This window comes from Atractosteus spatula, chromosome 2, assembly GCF_055471065.1.
Source record: "Atractosteus spatula isolate fAtrSpa1 chromosome 2, fAtrSpa1.hap1, whole genome shotgun sequence".
Classification (NCBI taxonomy): Eukaryota; Metazoa; Chordata; class Actinopteri; order Semionotiformes; family Lepisosteidae; genus Atractosteus; species Atractosteus spatula.
The window spans coordinates 35,289,134-35,312,679 of NC_142707.1; the positions used below are offsets into that span (position 1 = coordinate 35,289,134).

Genomic DNA, 23,546 nt, shown 5'->3' on the forward strand with positions numbered 1-23,546 from the left:
TATATATATATTGTAATTCTCTGGAAGTTTTTAGCATGTTCCAGGAAATAACCACCCTATGACACAGATATTGGTGTGTCAAAGATCACTATCTGTGCCAATGTTTTTCAGGATTGCCCTCAAATGCAAACCCTAATCAATTCCCTAGTATGGCTTATGGTAATAAATCAGTTATTTTCAATCAGCTGATAATTAAATTATTATTATTTTAGCAAGATGTAATTTTCATCTAATTGGTGTAATACTGAACTGTCTGGTAAACTGTGTCATGCCAAAGGGTATAGCAACACCCAGCTGAGCTGCAGCACTCTAATGCTTTACACTCTTGCCCATCTGCAATGTCTTAAAGAAACTGATCTATTTTTAACTTTAATTTAAAATAGGACAGATGAGTTGAATTCAAAACCAAAAACCTCCAAAGCGCAGTGGTGAAGGTATCAAAATTCACTGTTTGCAGAAAACTGAGACAGCAGAATTACAAAGACTAATACCACATGATTTTAACATCTCATTAGCATGTAAAACATAACAAACATTAGAATTTGGTCAGACATCAAGATAAGAAGTGATGGAAAGGTTGATGTGATCAAGGTAAAGAACTGCAGATGTTCCAATGAGCCAAACCTCATTTGTAAAGTAGGTGACCTCACCTCTGGCACTTCCTCACTCATCTTTATGATGATGAAACTAATGATGGCAGCAGCATAATGAATTCTGAAGTTTATAGAAACATTTTACAAAAAGTGCATCCATACTTGATGGGTGGTGCTTTCTCATGTATGACACAAAACACATGGCCAATGCAACCAAGGAGTTCATCAGGAGGAAAAAATGGGGAAATCCTAGCAATTTGCAATTTGACAATTTGGAAACACCAAAAAACTGAACCTCAGCTGTTTTGGAAACTGCTGTGTTGCCTAGAAGAACAATACAGTATACTGTTTCTTGGATATTTAAATGATCAATAATCCCATAAAAAATGCAAGATATTTAATTCTATTAAAATTAGCAATAAAGTTACTTGAGTCAATCTCCAGTTGCTAAGTCAATCTCCAGAATTATATCCAATTGAGCATGCATTTGACAAGTTTGGTGAGCTGAATGGTTCACAGACTCTACATAAGTTGTTACCTCAAAGGGATATTTAACCAAACACTGATTTTTAACTCTGACGTGCACAGTGTCACAATTCTTATGGTATTGTAGGAAACAAAGGGTTGTTTTAACAGTATCAAATGAATGTATGGAAATTACCAAAGTAAAATGTGTATATATACATAGATGTCTCAAAGTTAAAATGGGTTTTTTATGGCATGTAAATATGGTAAAATGTTATGTTTTCTGAAGAGGCTGCATGTCTCATGTCTTACCTGCATATTTTTGAACATGTTGTCTGAGCCGTGGAACCCTCCAGTGCAATATTTGAGGCCTCCAGGCTCCCTGTGAGAAAGAGACAATCACATTAGATTAAACAGTTGCATTGCTACTAGGAAAATGCTGAACTATTACAGACAAAATACTAATAAATAAAAAACAGACTGTTCTCTCAACTATTTCTTACTTCTCAAGCATAAATCTTTAGCCCACAAAAACATTCTGCAGTCAACAGTCTGATTCATTTCTTCACCCTTGTTCTCAACTACAGCTCCTATGTCTTTGGGATATCATTGCCATCTAACTTCCCTGTCCTCCAGAATCTACAGTCCCAGTTTTCTTTGAGTGTCACTGGCTTCTCAACGTCACTCCAAGAAAACTGCCTCCTAAAGTTCAGACAACTTCATATTTAGTCACTTTTAGAGGAACAGAATTCTTAAGGTCTTCAAAATACTGGAAGCAAGTGAAGATCCCCCATCACAACACTTATTTCAGTTGTTTGGTCTAACCCTAATTAAGACACAGAAGATGTGTGATTGTAAAGAGAATTCATCTAGCTGGGGAGAATGACAATCTGCTCATCAAGAGCAGGGTGGGGCGGTGGCACTGTGTCTAAGGATCTGTGCCTGTGGCTGGAAGGTTGCCAGTTCAAATCCCACGACCGGCAGAGAAATCCTACTCTGTTGGGCCCCTGAGCGAGGGCCTTAACCCTAGCTGCTACAGGGGCACCGTATAGATGGCTGACCCTGTGCTTTGACCCCAAGCTTTTTTCTCCATATCTGTGTGTCTCATGGAGAGCAAGCTGGGGTATGCAAAAAGACAAATTCCTAATGCAAGAAGTTGTATATGGCCAATAAAGTGATCTTATCTCTCTCTTAAGATGGGGCTGCTGGAACCCCCTCTTTTGATGAGGGAGGAACCAGGGAGCTGCTGCAAGGACAAAGATTGTGGCAGGAGGAGGGAGGCAAAAATGAAACCTGCTTAAACACGATGCGATTGTTATACGTAAAAAGGTAGACTTGACCCCTTCCTGAACCAGAGCTCTGACTGTCTAATTGGTGTGACACAATCTAACATCAGGTACAGATAAAACAACCACAGGGAGCTCCTTCACCTAATGTGCTGTCAAAAGATTTCTTCACTTCTCTATATCTGGAGATAAATGGCTGAGAAATGTCATTATGTGAACTTTACCCATAATATATAATGCCACATTATATAGTTAGAAGAATCATATTTACAAAAAGTAAAATTACAGTTTATTTAGTTCGGGATGTTTTTCTGATTCAGTCATTGATCACTAATTTGAAGGCTTACTGTATGTTGGTGAAGAATTAGAGTATTCATAAAAGGCAATGCTAAAGACAGAATATGCCACAAATACTTCGAGTACAGAACCCACTGTCAGTTTGCATCAGATCACTGTAATGATAAAATGGTTCAATATAAATCCACCTTTAAAATAGCTATACTGTATATCTACATTATGTACAGTATATCAACCCAGTTTAGCACAGTAACAGCATGCTAACTTCTAATATTCTACATTTACTTCTACGTGCACTGCAGCATAATGTTCATAGTTACTCTGTGCTCTGAGAAAGATGCAAACTTACAAGGCTGCCTGCCACTGTGACTTCATGTAAAAATGGACCTTTTCGATCCTCACGTTGTTGGCGAAGTGGAAGCGCTTTGGGAGGTGATGCGTCAGGTAAGGTTTCAGACGCTGATCAGGAACTCTGCACTTCAATAGAAACCAAACATAAGAAAACATGGCACTAAAACAAAAGAGTAAAAAAGATTCACCCCAATGAAAAATAATATGCAACTCAAAGAAAAATAAATTCATCATACCGACAAGTTTTTCACAAGTCCTTCATAGTCAACTAGCAAAATAAAGCACAAGAAAAAAAACAATCATCATAACATTCATAATGGAATTTTGGAAACAGGGATTGTTGAAGAATTGTTTCTTCACAGCACTTACAAGTGAAAAAGGTATCAGGAAGATTCTTTGGTCTCACACGAGCTGCAGGCCCTTGAATTACTGTGAAGTCATTTACATTGTCCAGGTAATTTGACACATATTCAGCTCTGCTGCAGCTAGCTTCTTCCATTCCTGTATTAATAGAAGTAAGAGTGATTATTACAAGCCTCTTCCATAAAATCACTTGCATGATAAACCAGAAACCTGTGCAAGTACTATTCACAATACTGTGTTTTTGGATGCGATGTCATTGCTTGCATGCTCTCAGAAAGCATGGCAAAAAGAGAAAATAAATGACCCGGAGATCTAACTAGAATAAAACAATGTACACAGCAATTACTGGATGCATTCCGGATTAAATTAAAGACTTCTGACCAAACTGTCATGCCATTGTGGTTCACACAATGAGAAATAAACAAGGCAACTCTGCTCCATAAGAATTACGATTTCCTTTTAGTCTTAGTCCTGATGCCTATAATCAAAACCATTTAATGCACATATACTAAAAATACACACATACTGTATAAAGAACACATGGGATTTCCTGTCTTCTTTCTGACAATGAACGCTTTTTATTATTTTGTTGTTATCTGAAGGTGGAAGTTACATGCATGGCCCTAAATGCTATGTACTGTAGCTTTATAGCAACAGTCCAGAGATAGTCAATACAAATATTTTAACATTATGGAAACACAGTGGGGGAAAAAAATACTGCGTTGTAGGAATTCATTGAGGTAGACATTTGATCTTTTTTTCCAGTATATACAGTGAATATGTGGAAAAGCAGTAAATAAGTGGAATATTTTACATGACCTTACTGTCATAAACAGGGAGTAAGAGCTATCCCTTTAAATAAGTATAGGAAAACATTACAAAGGTAACAATCCCTGTTCCACAGGATAAGTTGGCTCTTTATCTTGTTTAGTAGTTAAGACTGTTGGCAGCCTTGGCATTCTAATATTATACTGTTACAGACCAAAGGATTTCTGTTTATTCAAATAAAAGAGAAAAAAATCTGTTCATTTTTACAAATTTTTTAAATTTTACTGTGCAGTATACTAATAACTGTGGTCACAAACTATTTATGTTTCTGAGTTATTTTCAAAAACCCAAATACAGTGTTGAGTGACAGTCCCAGAAGTGAACCCCATGTGATTTCATTTCATACCTTACCTAACCCAGAAACTGCTTCTCCTACTACTATGTGTCTTACGCTGAAGACTCTCCTTTTCCAAGTGAAATACTGAAAAAAAGCCCTTTGGCCTATTTTCTATTTGCACTATATTTCTTGACTGTTAATATTCTGGTTAGCAGAGATAGTATGAATGAGCAATTCCCACCTCATCAGTAAATAATTAGACAAAATTAAGTACTGTATTTACCATGATCAGACACAATAACAAGGTTAGTGCATTTATGCAAGTTTCTCTGTTTTAGGCCATCCATTAGCAGTCCCATCACTTTGTCTACATTAAGCAAAGCTTGTTTTACCTGAAAATGAAGAACAATAGAGGAAAATGGATATTGGAAATGGAAAACAACTTCAAGAGTGGCATTATCAAACCATCAAGTACTTTACTACCAATTCTGAATACAATCTCACATTGATCTCTAAGTTAACTGACTCCCGACAGAACTGTACCTCTACATCACACTCCAAACTGAGAACTTCAAAGACTAGATTATTCAAGATGACCTTTTCAGCCTTTTCAAGATGTTTTAGGTATTTTTCAAAACTACAATATGAAATAGTTTCTCTTGCCTGTAAATCATTCCTACCAAGCACAGATTTATACAAAATTGTTTAAAAGGCAAATGATTCTGAGCTAATAGTAAACTGTCTATATATTTTATCTCATGTACAGTATTATCTTTTATAATTAAGAATCTGAATCAGAAGGGATAATTTTTGGATGAATCAAAACAAAAACACAGCTTTTATTTTTTGACCCAGAGAGCCCAAACCATTCTTGAACCGAAAACAGTGCCACACATGTGGTATTAGTGAGGACAGGTGCTAGTTCATCAGAAAGCAGCTACTGTTATTCTGCCAAAGACCATGCCATCTGAGTTTTGTGCTTGCCTTGCTGGTTTAATACAGAGCAGATGGTCAGGGTTCAGCATGTCATAAGAAAGTTAATTGATCAATGTTAATTTAATTTAGACTTTCTTCACATTAATAAAGATGACAATTTTTCAAAAGGATATAAAATATTTAATTTATTATAAAAATAAAACAAAGCATGGCACAATTCACAATTGGAAAAGTTCTGTAGTTTTATAATTTTATTGGAACACTGTATACTGAATAGCTCCTTTTTTAAGAACTTCACAGATGTCCTGTCTCTTTCTGAAGCAGATGACTGAAATTTAATCCTTAAGGATTTGTGTAGATTTATTCTTTATAAACAGATAATACAGGAAGGCGCACTGTAATGCTACCTTCAAGTGATTTCTTAATATTCCTGCCTTTAAATGTTATAAATATGTAGACTAAATACCACAAGAAAAAGAATCTCTAAATAAATAATTTACATGCTCAATCTATACTCTATTCCATTCTCTTCTTTCCTGCTGCTAACTGGTAATGAGAAAAGCAAATAATATACACATTCAGAATTATGCTCATTGCTGACCTGAAATGAAGCTTTAGAACGAGTAGGTATTAATATTCAACTCTTCACATGGTCAGATGAATGGCAGGAAAGTGAACATCTATCCATTTCTATCCACTTTATGCAATACAGGATTGCGGAGGAGCCAGAGCCTATGCCAGTAAGCAACAGGCGTAAGGCAAGATACCCTGGAGAGGATGCCAGTCCATAACAGGGCACACACAGACCCCAATTTACCTACTGGTATCTCTTTATATGGTAGCACCAGGCAAACACACATTCAAAAATGGAGAGAACATACAAACTCAATGCAGATAACTCCACAGGTCTGGAATTGAACCCAGAGCCCAAGGGCTTCAAAGTAGTAATGCTAACCACTGTACCACCCAGAAACAGCAAATAGCTGCTCAGTATTATGCATTTAATGAATATAGGCATGTGATAGTGATAATCGTTTCAGAAAAGAAATAATACTGAATTTACATATAAAAATATTTCCATTTTAGGGCAGTTTTAAAATTTCACCTTATTGCAAAAAGTCCCATTGTAAATGGTATGGTAGGATCACCCTAAATATCACTCACCGAACTACTCTCTGGTCCGTAACGATGCCCTGAAGAATCAGGTTCGTCTACATATAGTGTGTAAAACTGAGGTCTGAAAACAAAGAAAAGTAAACCAGTATGCAGTATTGCATTAACCAGAATTTTGTCTATCAGAAAGTCAATTTACAGTAAAGCTTTCACAACATTTTGATGTAATCGTCTCTGCTTTTTTAATTAAATCTCACATGCAAAATTTAGGTGAAAAACATTTTCTCTTTGCCACACCTATAGTTGGCATGTTAGATTTTGATGGGCACCTCCATACAAATAATTTAGATGAGAAGCAAAATCTGTATTAAACTAAAGGCTTTCCACATGCCTATATGTACACATGCATGTATTCCAAAAGTCTTGAATGGGAGCTACATCAGTGTGTGTTGGAAGTTAATTCCATATTGAGCCTACTCGTTAAGATGTGTGTGGAACATCACACATGAAGAACATCTGAAAAAATAGCCGAAAAAGAAAAATACTAAAGAATTTATTAAAACATCGGCTGTCAATAATTAACTCTTGAATATTTCACAATTGACGCATTATGCACCTACATCAAAATAAAACAAATAAGTCCTTTCCTTTAGTGGATGTGTTTCATGGAAAATAGTTCTTTTGCCGTTTCTTTGTATGCAAGTAAAATAATGGTATGATTTAAACCATTTGTTATGATTTAAACCATTGCAGATGCTGTGGTATGGATGACTTCAGAAACTGCAGCTTGAATACAAATATTTTCAGTACTTTTAAAGGACCCTGGCTGTAAATCCACTTTACTCAGGTGACATTTGAACATGTTCTAAAAGAGAAAATGAGAAATCCCAAAATATCCATAAGTCTAAAAACATTGTGAAAGTGAAAAATAATTATTACCTCTCTTCCTCAGGTAAGCCCAACCATCTAAACACAGTTGCAACTCTTTCTTCAAAGGAGACGCCCCTAGTAAAAAAGAAACAAAATGAAGATGATGTACTAAGCCTAAGGAAAAATCAGAGATCATAGAGAGAACAGCTACTTAAGAACCTGTCCTAAGGTAATCATCAAGTCTTTGAACTCTATCATAAGACCAACAGAGCCAAAAAAATCTACATGTACACAGTGTTTGTAAAACCGTCTCAGATTTGAAGCCAAACAAATCTAATGTTATTCATGCAAGTAATGTGTTCTGGTAGCTTTCCAAACCAATCTTTGAATATTTCTCAGCAAATGCATAGTTCAGTAATGATGGAGTATTTACAAAATGAACAGAAAGCCGTTCTCACACATTTTTCTTCTTTTACAAATTGCTATTTTTGGTCTGTCCCAAAATGCAGTATTTTCTATTCCACTTTCTGCACTTTTTTTTTTACCATTATCTGAGACAGTCCTAGCTTCGTTTCCATTACCTGAGTTCAATTATGGAAAAATCTCCAATTTAAGTAATCACAGCTCAAAGACCTTACTGTATTTCATTCATGCATATAAGTTTCTTTGTTAGAAATAAATACATACTTGCTATAATTCTTGTAGAAGTTTGGGAAGGTCCCGTTAACTGCCACATCTGATCCTGGCCAGAAATATGTGCCAGCTTTCAAATTATTGTACATAGCAGTCAGCCAGATCTGGAAAGATAATATATCGACCCTGATTTTAACAATTTACTTCTATTGTCCTATTAAGAAAGGAAAACATTTGTAAATTCCTCCTGCTATTTTATTGGCAGAAAAGTATACATAAAAAGAAACTTACTACTTTTAAATGCGAGACAGTAAAGTTAACAGTAAAATGTTAAAACAGTTTGTAGCAGGCACACACACATTTTATTCAACTGACATGGCACAGGCAAATTAGTTGTGCTGATTAGCAAGGTTGATCAAAAGGGTGTGTTCTGTGAAATGTGTGTCACCACTCTTGGAAACAAAACAATTTGCAATGCAATTCATACAGTATGTCTTGCTCTCGTGTTGAGCAAGCAGTGCCTCTTTAGTGCTCTCTGAGCTCTTGATGTACTATAGGATGAGCAGAAATGGCATGTGACAATAAAGGTCTGGTGAGTAGGGCATAACTGTCATGCCTTGGAACAAAGTTAATTCCATACTGAAAGTAGAAAGAAGAAACACAAGGTTGTGGTTGGTGAGCCTTCGTAAGATGGGGTGTGGGGTTCCTCATACATTCTTCACTGAAGAATACTCAATGGATGAAATGTTGTGTAAGTATCATACTCTCATCTCTTAAGGAAGCTGTTTTACAAGCAACATGGGAATGTGCCTCATCCTACTGGACTTTGTTTCATAGAAATTTAACAAGAGCACACTCCTGCCTAGATCATCACACTTGGACCTCCCCCCGAGGTGTCTCTTCAACACACTGATGGCACAAAGGTGTTGCTCTTTTGATAAATGGGGCAGATTGGTACTTTCTGTGTTTTTCTTTCTTGATTTGAACAAGGCTTGTCAGTCAATCGGTACAGTATATCACCTCTTTACCTGTACCAAACCACATTGCAACAGTGCTTATGCAACAAGTCATTTGAGTGTATACCAGTAGATCATGAATGATAAATTAATTGATGATAAAGTGATGCCAAAATCAATTAATGATTATTTTCCTAAAAATATCATACTTGGACAAAAGAGAAACCCACTTCAAATAATTGAAGTGGTTTTAACATATATGTAGAGAGCAACCGCTCACAATATAAGGGATAATTATTCAGTTTTATCCCAGGATTATGAAATTCGTTGCACCAAATTAATATAGACTATTACAGTTTGAAAAAGTTTTGGATATTTAAGTATATATGCACATTGCATAGCCACCACCTGGTTTCATGGTGGGAAAACCTTGCATCAGCCCAGTTTCAAAGACTCAAACAGCTTTGGGAAGTTTTGAAGCAATCATGAACTTGCTGCAAGGATGCTAGAGACTTCGAATCACTGATTGTCTGTGTGTGAAATCACAGTGATAATACCAGATGTACTGTACTGTACTCAGGGTGTAGGTGGAAACTGGAGTGTCCTGTGACAGAGCACTTTTAGGTGCTTTTGGCTGGGATTGATGGGACTGTACCCTGAGTGCTCCTTCTGAACGATAATTCCAATACTACTATCAATTGTTAGACACAAGGCCCTTTGTTTGCTGTTCTCACTTCAGCCAAAACTGTTATTTTATGAGGATGTGAGCCACTGAGATACCTTTATATTGCACTTGGCTGTGCAAAAACTAGCTCTACATCTTTTCATATGAAACATTGCTGAAGCAGTTTACATTTTGCTAGTATAAAATCTGTGTAGTCGGCTGCCTTAACACTTTCAGAACTTGTTTAATTTAACTAAACTTGTTTAGTTCCAAATGTAATCATGAAGTGTTAAGACAAACTGAAGCAAGACCATAGATACAGTGTATCCAATTTCCACTAGTGTTTAAATGACTGTTTTCTGACAGCTTCTAGCATAATTCAGCTGCCCACATTAGAGAACAGAATTTACGTCATGAGCCCCCCCTGCCATCATCCACATTTTCCCAATATCAACACCAAGCTCAGCTACAGTCAAACTCATGACAGTGCATGGAAATGACAAAGTGGTTTAACTATAGCCCGTGTCGTACAAAGTGCTTGCATGGGGAGGCACTTCCATTATGCACTGGCATGTTGAGGAAAACTAGATTTCTTTCAAAATGACGGAATACAGATGTGGTAGAGGAGTCTCATCCCTGTGCCATATTGATAAAGTCCTGCATTACTTAGTTGTACTATTATTTTCTGGTCAATGTTATATAGTTTTACACTATAATACTTCAATCTAGTGTGGTCAACACCAAGGCAGCAGCTATGCCAGGCAGGGTATGACTTTATCAAGGATCGTGTTCTCTCTGTGCGACAATGGTGTGTAGCTGTCATGGCTACTAATAAAGCCATAGGCATAATAAATGCAAATTAAATACTCAAGAATTCACTTATTCGCGCTTCGATCTGGCTGAGAGGGTCTTGGGTGGAAGAAGAGCAGAGCTAAATGAAAACAGGACAAAGGTTGTTGAGCACAACTTTGAAATTATTTATACAACAGGTTAGGATTGTGTGACAAATCTAGCTAGTGAGTGAGCCTGCTACCCAGCATCCGCATCTCAGCGTGGTCTTGTTTTTCTATTTGAATTAACACTCCCGGTTCCGTGTCAGCAGTGTGGTGAAAAACAGGCTGCAGACAACTTGACAGGTCCACTGACAGTTTTATTGCTCTTTTCATTACAGTGGGACATGGTAATCATGTAGGCACAGAGAGAAAGTGCAGGAATCCACTGGACGCAGAAGAGGGATTCATATTTTTATTTTAACTGATTACATTAAGTTTGTGATTACAGCTGTACTGTGACTGCTTTTGTGTTTTAGTTGATTTATGATATTTTAATTAACTTAAAGCCAATGCTTTAGTACTTGAATTATCATATGAAGGAGGATTATGTCTTTAAACCATACATATTGTACTATAGAAGGTAGTACATTATGCAACAGTACTGGGTTCAACTTGGTTATAGCTGAATTTAGCAATTTGTGATGGTTCTCTGCAAAAACTGTCTCTTCTTGAGACCCTTGAGAGCAGAAGAGTACTTTTAATGTGTCAGTCCACCTCCACACATAGCAGTTGCAGCATGCCGTGGCTTTGATTCCACTGAACATGAAAATCAAATGCTTGTTATTATTCCCTTGTATCTAGAAAGGAATATTTCTGTCTGAAACTATAAAGAAATCTTTCCAGTCGAAACTTTTTACCAGAGGCTTCCAACAAACAAGCATTTGATGATTCCTCACATTTAAAAGCAAACCACAGTCTGCCCAAATGAGAGCCCAAAACATTTGCAGGCTTTAATTTGTGAGGGCAGAATCCATCATTATTTAAAATGGTTCCTATGAGGTTTACATAATTGGATAAAGAGGATGATCTCTAAGGTTTATTATAATCTTATTCTGGGCATTGCTCTCAAAATTCATTAAAGTATCAACCATTCAAAATATTTAGTCAGTACTTTTGGGTTCTTTTTAGAGTATGGCAGCTTTAAGGCGAGGCACAGTGGCATAGAGGTTGGTGCAGGTCCTGGGTCTGATTCTCTGTCTGCTCATATAGATTCCATCTCATCTTTCAAAGACATACTGGCTAGGCTAAATGCCCTGATAAGGACTGGGATCACATCCAGAGAGTAGTCCTGGCTTGCCCTTATGATTTTAAGATGGTCTCTGGGTTATCCTTACCGGGAGTAAGCATGTTTCTGATACCAGATGGATTGTTATCTTTAATGTAATATGCATCAGTAAAACTGGATACTCTGCACCCATACATTCAGTAGGGCAGGCAAATAGAAAGTATCTAGTCGATATCTTTAAGAGATTTAGAATCAATGTACAGTATAAATTTATATGGAATAAGTACAAGTAAACATGGTAAAACCAGAAGTAAAACATTAAAAAAAACAATTATGATGATTCAAACACTGTACTATCCCATGTTTTTCTTAACTTAGAGCTATTAAAATTTGAATTTTAAATTTTACATTAATTCACACAGCTTTTGAGTAGATAGTTAAGTAATGTACTGTATGTACTTACAGGCTGTCCTTGGTACCATTGTGGATTGAACTTCTCAGGCAGTTTAAGGCTGAAGATGGCATCACGAGTTACATCATACATATGGTTATCCACTATGCCATGGGACTCAGGATACAGCCCCTGTAAAAACAGATATCTTAGTAAACCTAGAGACAAATTAGAGCTTTGCTTCAGCTACACTCTGCTGCATTTGTAAATACTTACTGTAACAATGGTATAATGATTGGGAAAGGTCTTTGTGGGATAAACTGGTCTCATGTAAGGGGTAGTGGTTCCACAGGTTTCTGGAAAAAAAAGCAATAAAAACTATGCAATACTGAAGGAGTGGTCTCTTAATATTTTAAGAAGTCTGTAAATAAGCTTGAATGACTGTTATCATATTGGGAGGAAACAAGTTCACTTGAGTTTCAGTCATGCAGTATATAAACATAATGAACAACACACTTTTAAATTATTATTTACATGATTTCAGTTCAGTGTTAGAATAGGTAAATGAGATAATTTGCAGTATTAATAAATTGGTTAATTGATCTTTTCTTTGCTCTAGCACCTCTAATTATTAACAATTTTACTTACTCAGTTTTCCTATTGTGGGGAGGAGATGCCCCCATTTGTGTAAGTATTCTGCTCTGAAACCATCCATTGAAAACAAGATGACGGGGGGTTTTGAAAATCTGAAAAAAATCAAATTTGTACACATTCAGAGGCATAAAGAACAATTAAAATACTCCAAGACACACTAACACGACATATGTAAAAATGGAAAGGACAGTAAGCCTGTTTCCTAAAGGGTCACAGAACAGCCAGTTACTTTTACTGTAAGTATATTATACATGCAACAGTTATTTTTAAATAACACTTCATAGAATGTCCTCCCTTCTCCCAGAATGGCACAAAAATCAGGGCCCAGACACAAATGAAGATGAATCTAACCCACATATGCAGACATGACAAGCACAGGATATGGTCTGTGGCAATCTAGCAAAAGAAGGTGGTGGTTATTTTGTAAAGATGTTTTGCTGTTTTCAGGAACCATTACACCATCCCCCAGATTAACCATTCATTTTCATTCCACATGAAAATTCAAGTAAGCAAAATGAAAACATAAGTATACTGGATCTTTAATGTATATGTAAAGTAATGTAGACAGGAACATTACTTGTTAAAAGTTTTCTTATGCCAAGATTTGTTAGTTTTCCCCTTTTTTGCTATTGGATATTTTTTCAACTGGCCAATGGAAGTTAGAACAAAGTTATTAAACCCCTACATCTTCTGCCAAAACTTGACAGATACTGCTGTTTTTTTTTAAAGTAACCAATTCAAATTCATCTCAACTTGAGGATTTCAAGGACAGCATGTTTGCTTATTGGAGGACAACCAATAAGGATGTGATAGATGCAAAAATAAGCTCATAGGGGCCTAAGAAAAACATCCTGTTCCTACACTCCACAAAGCTGCAAAGTCAGAGTGAGGTTTTCCATCCAATGGTGTCTATGTCTGGGTTCACTGTTAGAAATAGAAGGAACAATAATAAACTATTATTGTGTATGGTCACTGTTATACCATTTTATAAACTAATGAGATCTCTTCTGAGACAATGTATAGTATTAAGTATAGAAGGCTCTACTAGCCTGTAGTCCTTAATCCCGCCTTTCTCAACATTACAAACAAAATAAACACAACATAGCACGAGAGAAGCATATCTCCCTCCACTGAACCCAATTATTTTGCTTTTTCTATAATTTACAAAAAGAAAGCTAGTATGTTAAATTCCAGAAGAAGTGCACAGGGCTTCAGATCACAGTGTGTGAGCCTAAGCTACAGTATGAATTACCTGTCAGCACTGGCTTAAACAATCAAGAGAAAACAATCATTAAAACCTAAACCAAATGCTTTTTCAAGTGCATTTAGTCATCGCTGATTATCCTCATGTATTTGCTTTGCAAAGCTCAAATTTGGTCAGGTAAAAGAAGCGTACTTTAACTAAATTATATAAATTATAAGAAATGATAGTGGAGGTATTTTAGCACATGTGCATATCATGCAGTCAGCTCAGAATTGTAACTTGAACAAACCATGTGTCTTCTAAGTTCTGATGACAGGCTAAGAGCCTTTGAGGTAATAATAGATATACTTTAGAATACATAGAGCTTCTGAATGTCATTATCCTATAATGTATTAACCTTGCCATCAACAGATAAATCTCTGAGGAAGCCATTCATATTTGGTGTCACAGTGCCAAGACCATACCATTATCCCCCTTTTTTAAGATGACCATTTCCTGATAGACAATAATGTCTATTAAAACTGTACTACAATAAAATACTGTAACCTGGTTACAATGTTATTTTAATACAGTATTGATAATTAATATTAATACTGTATAATAATTAATAACCAGGCTGTCATCACCTCTATACTGTGCATTTAAAAGACAGTTATTATTATCTTGCAGAAGCTTTCAAAGCAATTTACAAGCATACTAATCAATGCAGTTGAGAACATTACTGAAGTAATCTGAATATAACAACTTGCTCAAGGATACAACAGCAACAGCCACACCCAGCATCCACAATCCACAACTTTTCTGTTATGATAGAGCCCTGATCACACTGCTGCCTCACACAGCTGCTAGGCTCAAGTGCAGTGGGCAGCTGATGCAACACATGGCAGCAAAGCAATGCTTTCTCTGAAGAAGAGTGTTTTTTACAGATCTTTCATGGGACACAGAACAGGGCTGATGGCTGTGCAGGAACATGGAGATGAAGAGGGGAGTAGTTTAATGTTACTGATGTTGCAGTTCGACTGTTATGGAAGACCTTTATTATATTGTGGGGTGCCCTTGTCGAGCACAGCCAGGTACTCCATGAATGGACAGTCTAAAGTGTGGCAGGGGTAAAAGAGCCAGCACTGAGCTGTTGAAATTCTAACAATGGTACTTGTGCCCTTATTTGCTGCTCAAAACTGTAGAAGTGACTGCCAAGGTCCCAGTATAGCATGTATTGTAACCAGATTCCAGCAGTGTTAGTTAAAGAGCCTCAACAAAGTGCCTAATAACAAAGTGCCTCGATGAGATGACAGTTTGCAGTTGTTATTAACCACAATCTAATAACTCAGAATGGTGACAGTTTACCACACCCACCAAAGTGACTGAAAACAGCCACATCTAGTATTGAGACTAATAACTGATTCACATGAACATTTGAGAATTACTGTAGCCCGAGTATGATATAACATATATAGTTTCTGAGAGGTTAAATGTTAGTTTCTTATGGAAATGCATTGCTGCAATAAAGGAAAAAAATCATGTATTTTACAATTACAAGAACATAATCCCTTAAATACATGAAAATTATGTTATTACGAGATAGTAAATGAGCTTGTTACGTAGAAAGATAGACAACTTTCCACTGGGGTTTAGTCATAATTAAATGTTACAATTTTTAGCTAATGGGAACACATTCATTACAAACATGACGACTCTCAGACGTTTCCTTAAACAAGAGACATCAATCAATTTCACTGCTTAGACATGAAAGTAAACTAATGATAATGTACAGTATTTTATGCTGGCAGCAGTGTACTAGGTATTGTATGAGAATTGTATTATCATGTGATTATCACATACAGTACACTATATTGTATACTGTATCTCCAAATTACAAGATACAGTATTAATTACCATCTTGCAATAACATGATCATTTTCTCTTAATTATGAGATACACATTTTGTTTTGCAGCAGTGTGCTTCCACAGTTTTTCAACAGTACTGTGCATCTTTTTGGAAGGGAGTTTACATTTCCCTAACAAGAGATGAGGAAATTGGGACAGCAAATGCTGTCCCAATTTCCTCATATACAGTAGATTCATGAAACACCAGAAAAACTGCAAGCCTTAATAATGTGTGGCTAAATGAAATCTCAGTTGCTTTAAATTTCTAAAAGAAGCATGAAATTTCTCCTTTAAACATACAAATGGACCTTTTGACCATAAAAACTAGCTGCTTAAGTTCTATGTCCCAATTTAGAAAAACAAAAATATTAAAAGTAATTTTAGAACACATGCTAACTCTTTATATTAAAATGTAATTTAACTAAAATGACATTAGGGGATTAAACTGTAATAGTATTTTTAAAAGCTTATTGTGTGACTGAACCTATCAGCACCTAGTAATGGAACGTTATCAATTCTACAAGGCATTTAAATTCCAGTTTGATATTTAAAAATACGCCGATTTGGATAATTCTAATATTATCAATCTTGGGGAAAAAATGGGAAAAATCATTTGAAAAAAACTTTGCTGTTTTTCATTAATTAAAATAAGAATAAAAGATCAGTTATCACTATTTTTTGTTCATGACAACTTCTCCAGATATTTTTAGCGTTTTTATTTAAGAGACACTAACAGGGAGATTGGGGACAGTCATACTTTGGGGGGCCATCCAGTTCCTAGCAGCTGGGTGAGGACCCCCAGGGCATTGGCTCATGTGTGAATAAATGTCAGAGGGAAACACAGTCCCTCTTCTGGGAGATTTCTCTGGGAATTTTACAGCACTCTGCCAGGGATCGTACAGTATTTACAGAACCTAGCGCAAGACATTGCTGAAGGTATAGTGTGCCCAAGAAAGGTTAGGTTGCCTTGGCCACTGGGATGCATTTTCAGTAAGGAAAAAGGATGGACTATGTTTTCATTCAGAGGTGAGCTACATTTAAACTGGTCTTGGAGAGAATTCAACAAAGAAACATTTGAAATAATTTAAAGAGCCTAGTAATAGGAATATGTAATAGATCACAAAATACAGCCACGGGCATAAATGATTCACTTTACAATGAGGTACGGAATTCAAGTGTTACAGGCCTTCTGTCGGTGTCCATTTAGGAAGCCACAGTTGGGGGGGAATTGATGGTTGGATGAGCTAAAGCTGTTGGTTATCCTATTTAAACAACCTGACTTCTCTGAAGAGACCGCTGGGCTCTCTAAACCACAGAGAGAGAAGGAAAACTCCACTCCAACTCTGAGAGACGGCTGAAGGGGCATCACAAACACAATCAAGAAATGATTCCAGTTTGCGAAAAATGAATAGTATGCAGTAAGACAATAGGTGGAGAAGACCTGCAGTGTTTCCCAGATGTGGAGCAACGTGTGTGTCACGATCGCTACTCTCCCTCTTAAGGGCGCTCCAGCCCTTCCTCATTTTCCCCCATTGCTTACACCTACCTGTTCCTTTGCCCAGCCCCTCTTTAGTTCCGCCTTTAAAGCCAGACGCAGGCGTTTGCCCGGTGCTTCTCATTGAATCCCGTTTCGTGAGAGACCGGGGTACTGCTGCGTCTGGCTCCGTCATGGTTTTAGTTTCCTGTTCCTGATTCCCTGCCCCGCCGGTCCCGACCCGGTTCTGGTTTTTAATTACTTTGGATGGATCCCCTGGTCTTGGACTCTGCCTCCTGTATTGGATTTCCCTTTTGGATTTATGCTTGGATTGTTCCCGGACTCACTTCCCCTGGACACCTGCTCACTTCGGACACGCCCCCCTGTCTCCTGAGCCTCTCCTGCATGATATTTTTCCCTATTGTTTCTTCACCTTCTGGATCGTGTCGTCCGCATAGGGCCTGGAAAGAACTGTTCTTGACAGTGTGAGATACATAGGTACTTAGAAAGGACAGTAACAGGTCTTGTCTCCTGCCTTGCCTTGTATTGCTCAAGTATTGAAAAATGTGAGAAATGTGAAGGAGTGAGAAAAATATGGCGTGTGACTGAATGGTGGTGGTAGGACAGGAAAGGCTTTCCAAACGGTGATATGTGAACATGTGGCTGTGAAGCCCAGAGAGAAGGAATTGGAACTGAAAGGAACCTCACTGTGTAAGGAGAGTGGTGGGTTGGCCTGTTCAATGCTGGATCTCTGGCTGCGACTGATGTGTGGCATGACTCCAATACAGGGACAGAGACCATAGCAGGGAAGACTACAAGCCAAACCGAGTGTAGTGATTTGAGAAAAAGCAAGTGAACTGCTTTTTGAGGCTGTTAGCTGTGTGTGGTGTAAAAGACTGAAATAAAAGATAAACTAAACAGGAACAGTGTAGTCAGTGAGATTATGGAAAGACCCAGATATGCAAATATCAAAAGAGAAATTGTTTTAATCAGGGATTTAAATTGTAAAAAGTATAAGTGGCATAACAGAAGCTAAGCGTAAAATGGTAGTATTTGTCAATTATTGTTTTCTCACTCAGTTTCATAGAGATCTGAAAAGGGGAACTGTCTGTTTTAATCAAAAGTCTAGTCTTTGCATATGAACAAGAGTATCAACAGAGTATCATCCTGAAAGAGCAAGCGATTGTATTGTCTGAAATGAAAGGCTCCAGAAACTACAGAGGACACAAAGAAGTACTGAAAGATATATGTCTGGGATAACAGGAAAAGGTAGAAAAAGAACAGAATGGGGTACAACACAAAAGAATGCATGAAGTGAGGAAACCAAAATTGACATTGTCAGGCAAGAGATCCTTTGTAAGAAGAAGGATGAATATGGAAGGCCAACAGGTTTGAGTAATAAACAGTATATTTATAAAGAGTTGAACTCCAGTCAACTGTACAGTATATCCAACCAACTGCCTCCCCTAATGTTTCTCTTTGTTTGTGGTAAGGTAAGGTTTATCAGGTATTGATTTAATTTCTTACCACATCTCTAAATGCAACATTAAAGAGAAAATGCATAACAAGATTAAGAGTTGATGAACTAATCTTTCTATGGAAACAAATGGTCTTTGAAATACAGGGTCTTGAAACACACTGTAGTATAAGCAGAAATACTGTCACAATAACATTAATCACCTCATTCTGTGAATTTACACGTTTCAGAGTTGTCATTTGTTTGTACAAAAGTCAATCCATCAGTCTAGAATTAGAACATTTGTATTACCCTTTTGGACAGGTGGGAGTTTCCAGGTCCTCACATTTGTCTTCCACCCAGCTTTTCTCTCCTAAAATGCAAGGGAAACAAAGATTGACCTTGAACATGGCAGCAGAGTGGTACAGTGATTTGCATCACTGCCCTGCAGCATTGGAGTCGTGAGTTTTAATTCTGTATGTGTGGACTTTGTATGTTCTCTCCTTCTTTGGGTTTCCTTCCTCAAGCCAAAGGCAATTGGTTAATAGGTTAATAGTAGGTTAACAGCTTTCTGAGAATATTGACCCTGATGCGAGTTTGAGCGTGTTGGTGTCTATGTGCGTCCTACATTGGACTGGCGCTCTGTTCAGCGTGTAGCCAGTCCTGCACCCCTTGCTTGCTGGGATAAACTGACTCTTCTGTATTGGATGAGGGGATTAAAAAAAAAACATAGTGGCTAACAGAACTTCTTTCTGATGTGTAAATATAATCTTTTTGACATAAAAGGGTAGTTGTCTCAGTCACAGGGAAACCGGTATTATTACTTCAGTTTGGGCAAGTCCACATAAGGTGACCAAGAACCTGCAACAGCATTAAGTCTACAAACCAAATCTGTTGTAATCTATACTGATCACCTATACTATTCTACGTCATCAGTACAGATTACATTAAAGTCATCAGTTCATGAATGTTACTGTGAAGTGCAAACTGTGGTCAGACCCTTCATTTTCTAATCTGTCATTGTTGGGTAAATCTCTTTAAACCCCATCAGTCTAAACTATGTCACAGTCTAAACATTTGACACAGTGGAATCAAATTTTGTTTAAAGCTCAGGAAAGTGATATCTTAGTCTCATTTTACAGTATGGTACAGGTATCTGCTACACAGGTATCAGGTCAATGCTGTATGAATTGAAACTTAATTCATAGTTATTCCAAAAATAGACATGTTCCTAGGTTATACAAATGCCTTGTGCTACCATCTGCCATGTACATAGTTTCTTGCTGTGTTTACATAGACTGGAAATAAACAGCGGTTGTGATTTGACAGGATGTTTGCTATTTTTGCTTGAAGTATTTCAAAAAGTACAAAGTGTCAGCTTTAAAACATCTGAAAATTCAAATATTGACAGGCAAATGGTGCTACAGACAAAACCTCAATATTTGCACTACGAAAGCCTTGTAATTTTCCTTAAAAAAGAAAGTGTAGCTTAAATACATTCATTCACTGTGATGTAGCCTCCCTTTGGCAGTTAAACCTGTAAGTTGTAATTCATGCTTTTTCGTGGTGTAGTTAAAAAGAAGGAAGCTGAACTGTTCAAGTCACTGACTGGAAATAGTTCAAAACAGTGGCTGTGACTGTAATGTGACTGCTGTATATTATAAGTAAGCCTTAACTGCAAGCCTTAACTGCAGGGACATCTCTGAAATACTAGCAGTCAAGTGTTTTCAGTGTGACAAGTGTCCTGACCACCTGTTCAGAGCAATGCTCACTAACACAACGTGCAGTGCAATTACCAGGTGCTTCACGTTTGAGTTATTTATATATAATAAATAGTGTTAATTACACCTAATGCTTGCCAATCACATTATTAAATACCTCTTAAAGAGATAAGTAGCACACAAAGTTTAAAACAGAGGAACACTAAATTCACTATCTGTCCCTGCGAGTGGTGAGGTTAAGGGAAACTAAAATCAGGTCCTCTAGAGCCCTCTGGGGCTGCTGTGTCTGGTAAAGATGGAAGGTTATTGTGTCACAGGACTAGGATAAGAGCATAGAGAAGAGCAGGAATGCACAGTATAGAGTATCTGTTACATAAAGCATGTGACTTTCAGCTTGCTTCCTTGTGTGTGTTGCTGTTATACAGTATATTACACATTTGTTTGTACTCTACATTAGAAAAAGCACAAACGAGAGCAAGAAGGAGCACAAAAAATAAGTCAGGGAAAGACTACTTCAGGTCAAGAAGGCATTACGGTCTTTTTAGAATTCACATAACGTGTACAACAAAAAATACTTTTTTGTTTTAGTTAATATTTAAAACATTGTTTTGTTTAAATAGTTGTATGCACAGTACTGTAAGTGAGAAATGGATGTGATAAGGGGCTAAAAAGCTTACTGTAAAATATACAATGAATTAACATTATTTAAACATGGATTCCATAATGAACACAGAATAATATTCTTGGAAGAAGCCAGATTATTGGTGAATAGCTTTTTGCAGGCCCCACAACCCTTTGTGTCTCTGTCTTTTGTTAATTTAAATTTTACCTAGTAAAATGGCCATGCATTAAAATGAGAATTTATTGTATTTAAGTACAAAGACAGAAATTTCTAAAATACAAAATTTTAAATCATTTTCACTGAAATATATATTTCATACAGTATCTATATGTTGATGCAAAAATGCATTGTTTATATGAAGTAATTACTGAAACTGTACAATCTCCAAGATATTCAAGGTTTATGTGCAGCAGTATTCCATAAATCTAGCACTGCAGTAGATGAAATGTGAGGCTCATTGTTTATAGAAACTGCAAAGGGCACTCATACTGTAATCAAGGTCATATTCTCCTTTATTTCTGTGCATGACAAAACATTTCTGTCTGCCCTTAGTTTAGTTTCAAAATCCACATTGCGTGCCCAGAACCTCCCAATCCAATTACTTCACAAGAGTTCAGCCAGGACAGTAGCGAAGAGAGGTTAAAGTATTCACAATGTATCACTACATGCATGTAGAGTAAGTTAGAAAGAGGGCACATAGTTGCTGTTAAACCCACACATTAAAGGGGTACAATTAATGTAAGCTAAACAATTCTTTTGCTTGTTTTGCACTGTGTTCTCTTGATGTTGTAGCGGCAACGCTTATTAAAAATACAGGAATTAAGTTTGCTGCTCCCTTGCCAGTCCCTCTGTCTCTCATATCAAGTGGTGCTGGATACAGAGAGGCCATTCCATTTGGTTCACAATTAAGGTGTTTTTCTAGCTGAGACACATCAGCCACCCTAACAAATGGTCATCTCTGGCACCTTACTGTCTGGGAGATTCCAAGGGAGAGTCTCATCCCAAGGTTGTTTACAACCCTAAGGTCAGAGTGCATTGTTACTCATCCTCAGCCAATCAGGAACTGGAAGGGCAGGTTAACCCTATGTGGGTCTCGAATGCCCATGAAACTTTCAACCAATGAACGACCGTAGTTCCTCCAGGTAAAACAGGCAGCACAGGGCTCCCTCAGGGCTCTTCCTGGACATCCTCAGACTCAGCTCGGACATTCAAGTAATAGCCAGTGTGTCCGAGTGTCAGGACTTTCCTTTGTTCTAAGAGTCGAGAAAGGAGGTCGCCAGCGCGTAACCAAAGGATCCACCCGAGGTTAGCCCAGCAGCAAGCCTCGTGAACCCACCGCGAATGCTCACCTGATCAACAAGTGAACTACAGTCAGAGCTGTGGACAGCTGAATATCAGTATTCAGGACTAGTGCTACATCAGGAACGAACCGGTCTTCTTCCTGTCTAAAGAGTGTGACTTGCTTGGACCCGCAGTCACTTTTCTTATGTGCACAAACTCTGCTAGTAAACCAGAACTAACTAGCAGGTCTTCAGAGAGCATCAGCAGTGCGTCACAGCAGAAATCTCTCCTACTTCTCTCACGCCGAAATAGCACTGCTTGGCACCGGGCCAGAGAACGCTGATTGGACACAGCAACAAGCCTGCCACTGCTTCTTTGTGTTCGCGGGAGATCTGAGTCCACACAGATTGGATGACTATTCAACCTTCTGCATTACAGCTCAAGAATTCAATTGTTACCTCAACCCCAGTTGATATCAATTTAATTCCTATGAGTGATGTACTTGCTTTTGAGTATCTAGTGTAGATGTTGTAATCCAAGTTCATTTACGAAACAGTCTAAATGAATGATATACTGAATGTATGTCCCTCTTGGTTTGTAACTCTTCGTTATTGAATATATACAATATATGTATTAATAAATGTATTCTCGTGTATTAGTACCCTGTGTGTGCGTGCTGAGTTATCCCGCAAGGTTGGTCTTCTAAAAGAATCATTTTGTGACTTACTGCTACAATTAATAATTGTCCCAGTAAATGCACAAAACCCCTACATTTATTGGTGCCTCGTGAGAGGATGCCTACAATGTTTATCTGGTTAAAGCTGGCCATCTCTTCACGTTTCCAAAGGAATGTACTCCTGCACATTCATGAGTACCTTATCCTCCCACACCAGTCTGTATTTTTGTTGCCTGTAATAACTGCGCTGTTTCCTGTCTTGTGGCTATTTGGAAATTACACATGTGCCTTGCATTAATTCCACATGTCTTTAGCAGAGTGAATACTGGAGAAGCCACTGTTTTTGACCAGTGAGCTAAGAATGGACACTTATATCCTTTAGAAAATAAGGCCCTCTGAGTGACACTTGTAAGGACTCCATTTTAAATACTGGTTGTTTTTTTCCACACAAATTTCACTTTAAATTCAGTAATTTCAACTTAAGCTTGTA

The 23,546-nt window shown here is 37.4% G+C and overlaps 1 protein-coding gene across 2 annotated transcripts in view; it reads right to left on the reverse strand.

The window, feature by feature from the left end:
- enpp1 (ectonucleotide pyrophosphatase/phosphodiesterase 1) overlaps positions 1-23,546 on the reverse strand; it is a 52,361-nt gene that overhangs the window by 11,901 nt on the left and 16,914 nt on the right. For both annotated transcript variants that reach the window (XM_088928086.1, XM_088928094.1), the window contains 12 exons: positions 19,069-19,129; positions 12,730-12,827; positions 12,358-12,437; positions 12,154-12,273; positions 8,067-8,176; positions 7,449-7,514; positions 6,561-6,633; positions 4,744-4,852; positions 3,362-3,493; positions 3,229-3,260; positions 2,991-3,118; positions 1,371-1,440 (listed from right to left, as the gene is read on the reverse strand). In XM_088928086.1, coding sequence (XP_088784212.1) covers positions 1,371-1,440; positions 2,991-3,118; positions 3,229-3,260; positions 3,362-3,493; positions 4,744-4,852; positions 6,561-6,633; positions 7,449-7,514; positions 8,067-8,176; positions 12,154-12,273; positions 12,358-12,437; positions 12,730-12,827; positions 19,069-19,129 — 1,079 coding nt within the window. The remainder of the gene's footprint in view (positions 1-1,370; positions 1,441-2,990; positions 3,119-3,228; positions 3,261-3,361; positions 3,494-4,743; positions 4,853-6,560; positions 6,634-7,448; positions 7,515-8,066; positions 8,177-12,153; positions 12,274-12,357; positions 12,438-12,729; positions 12,828-19,068; positions 19,130-23,546) is intronic.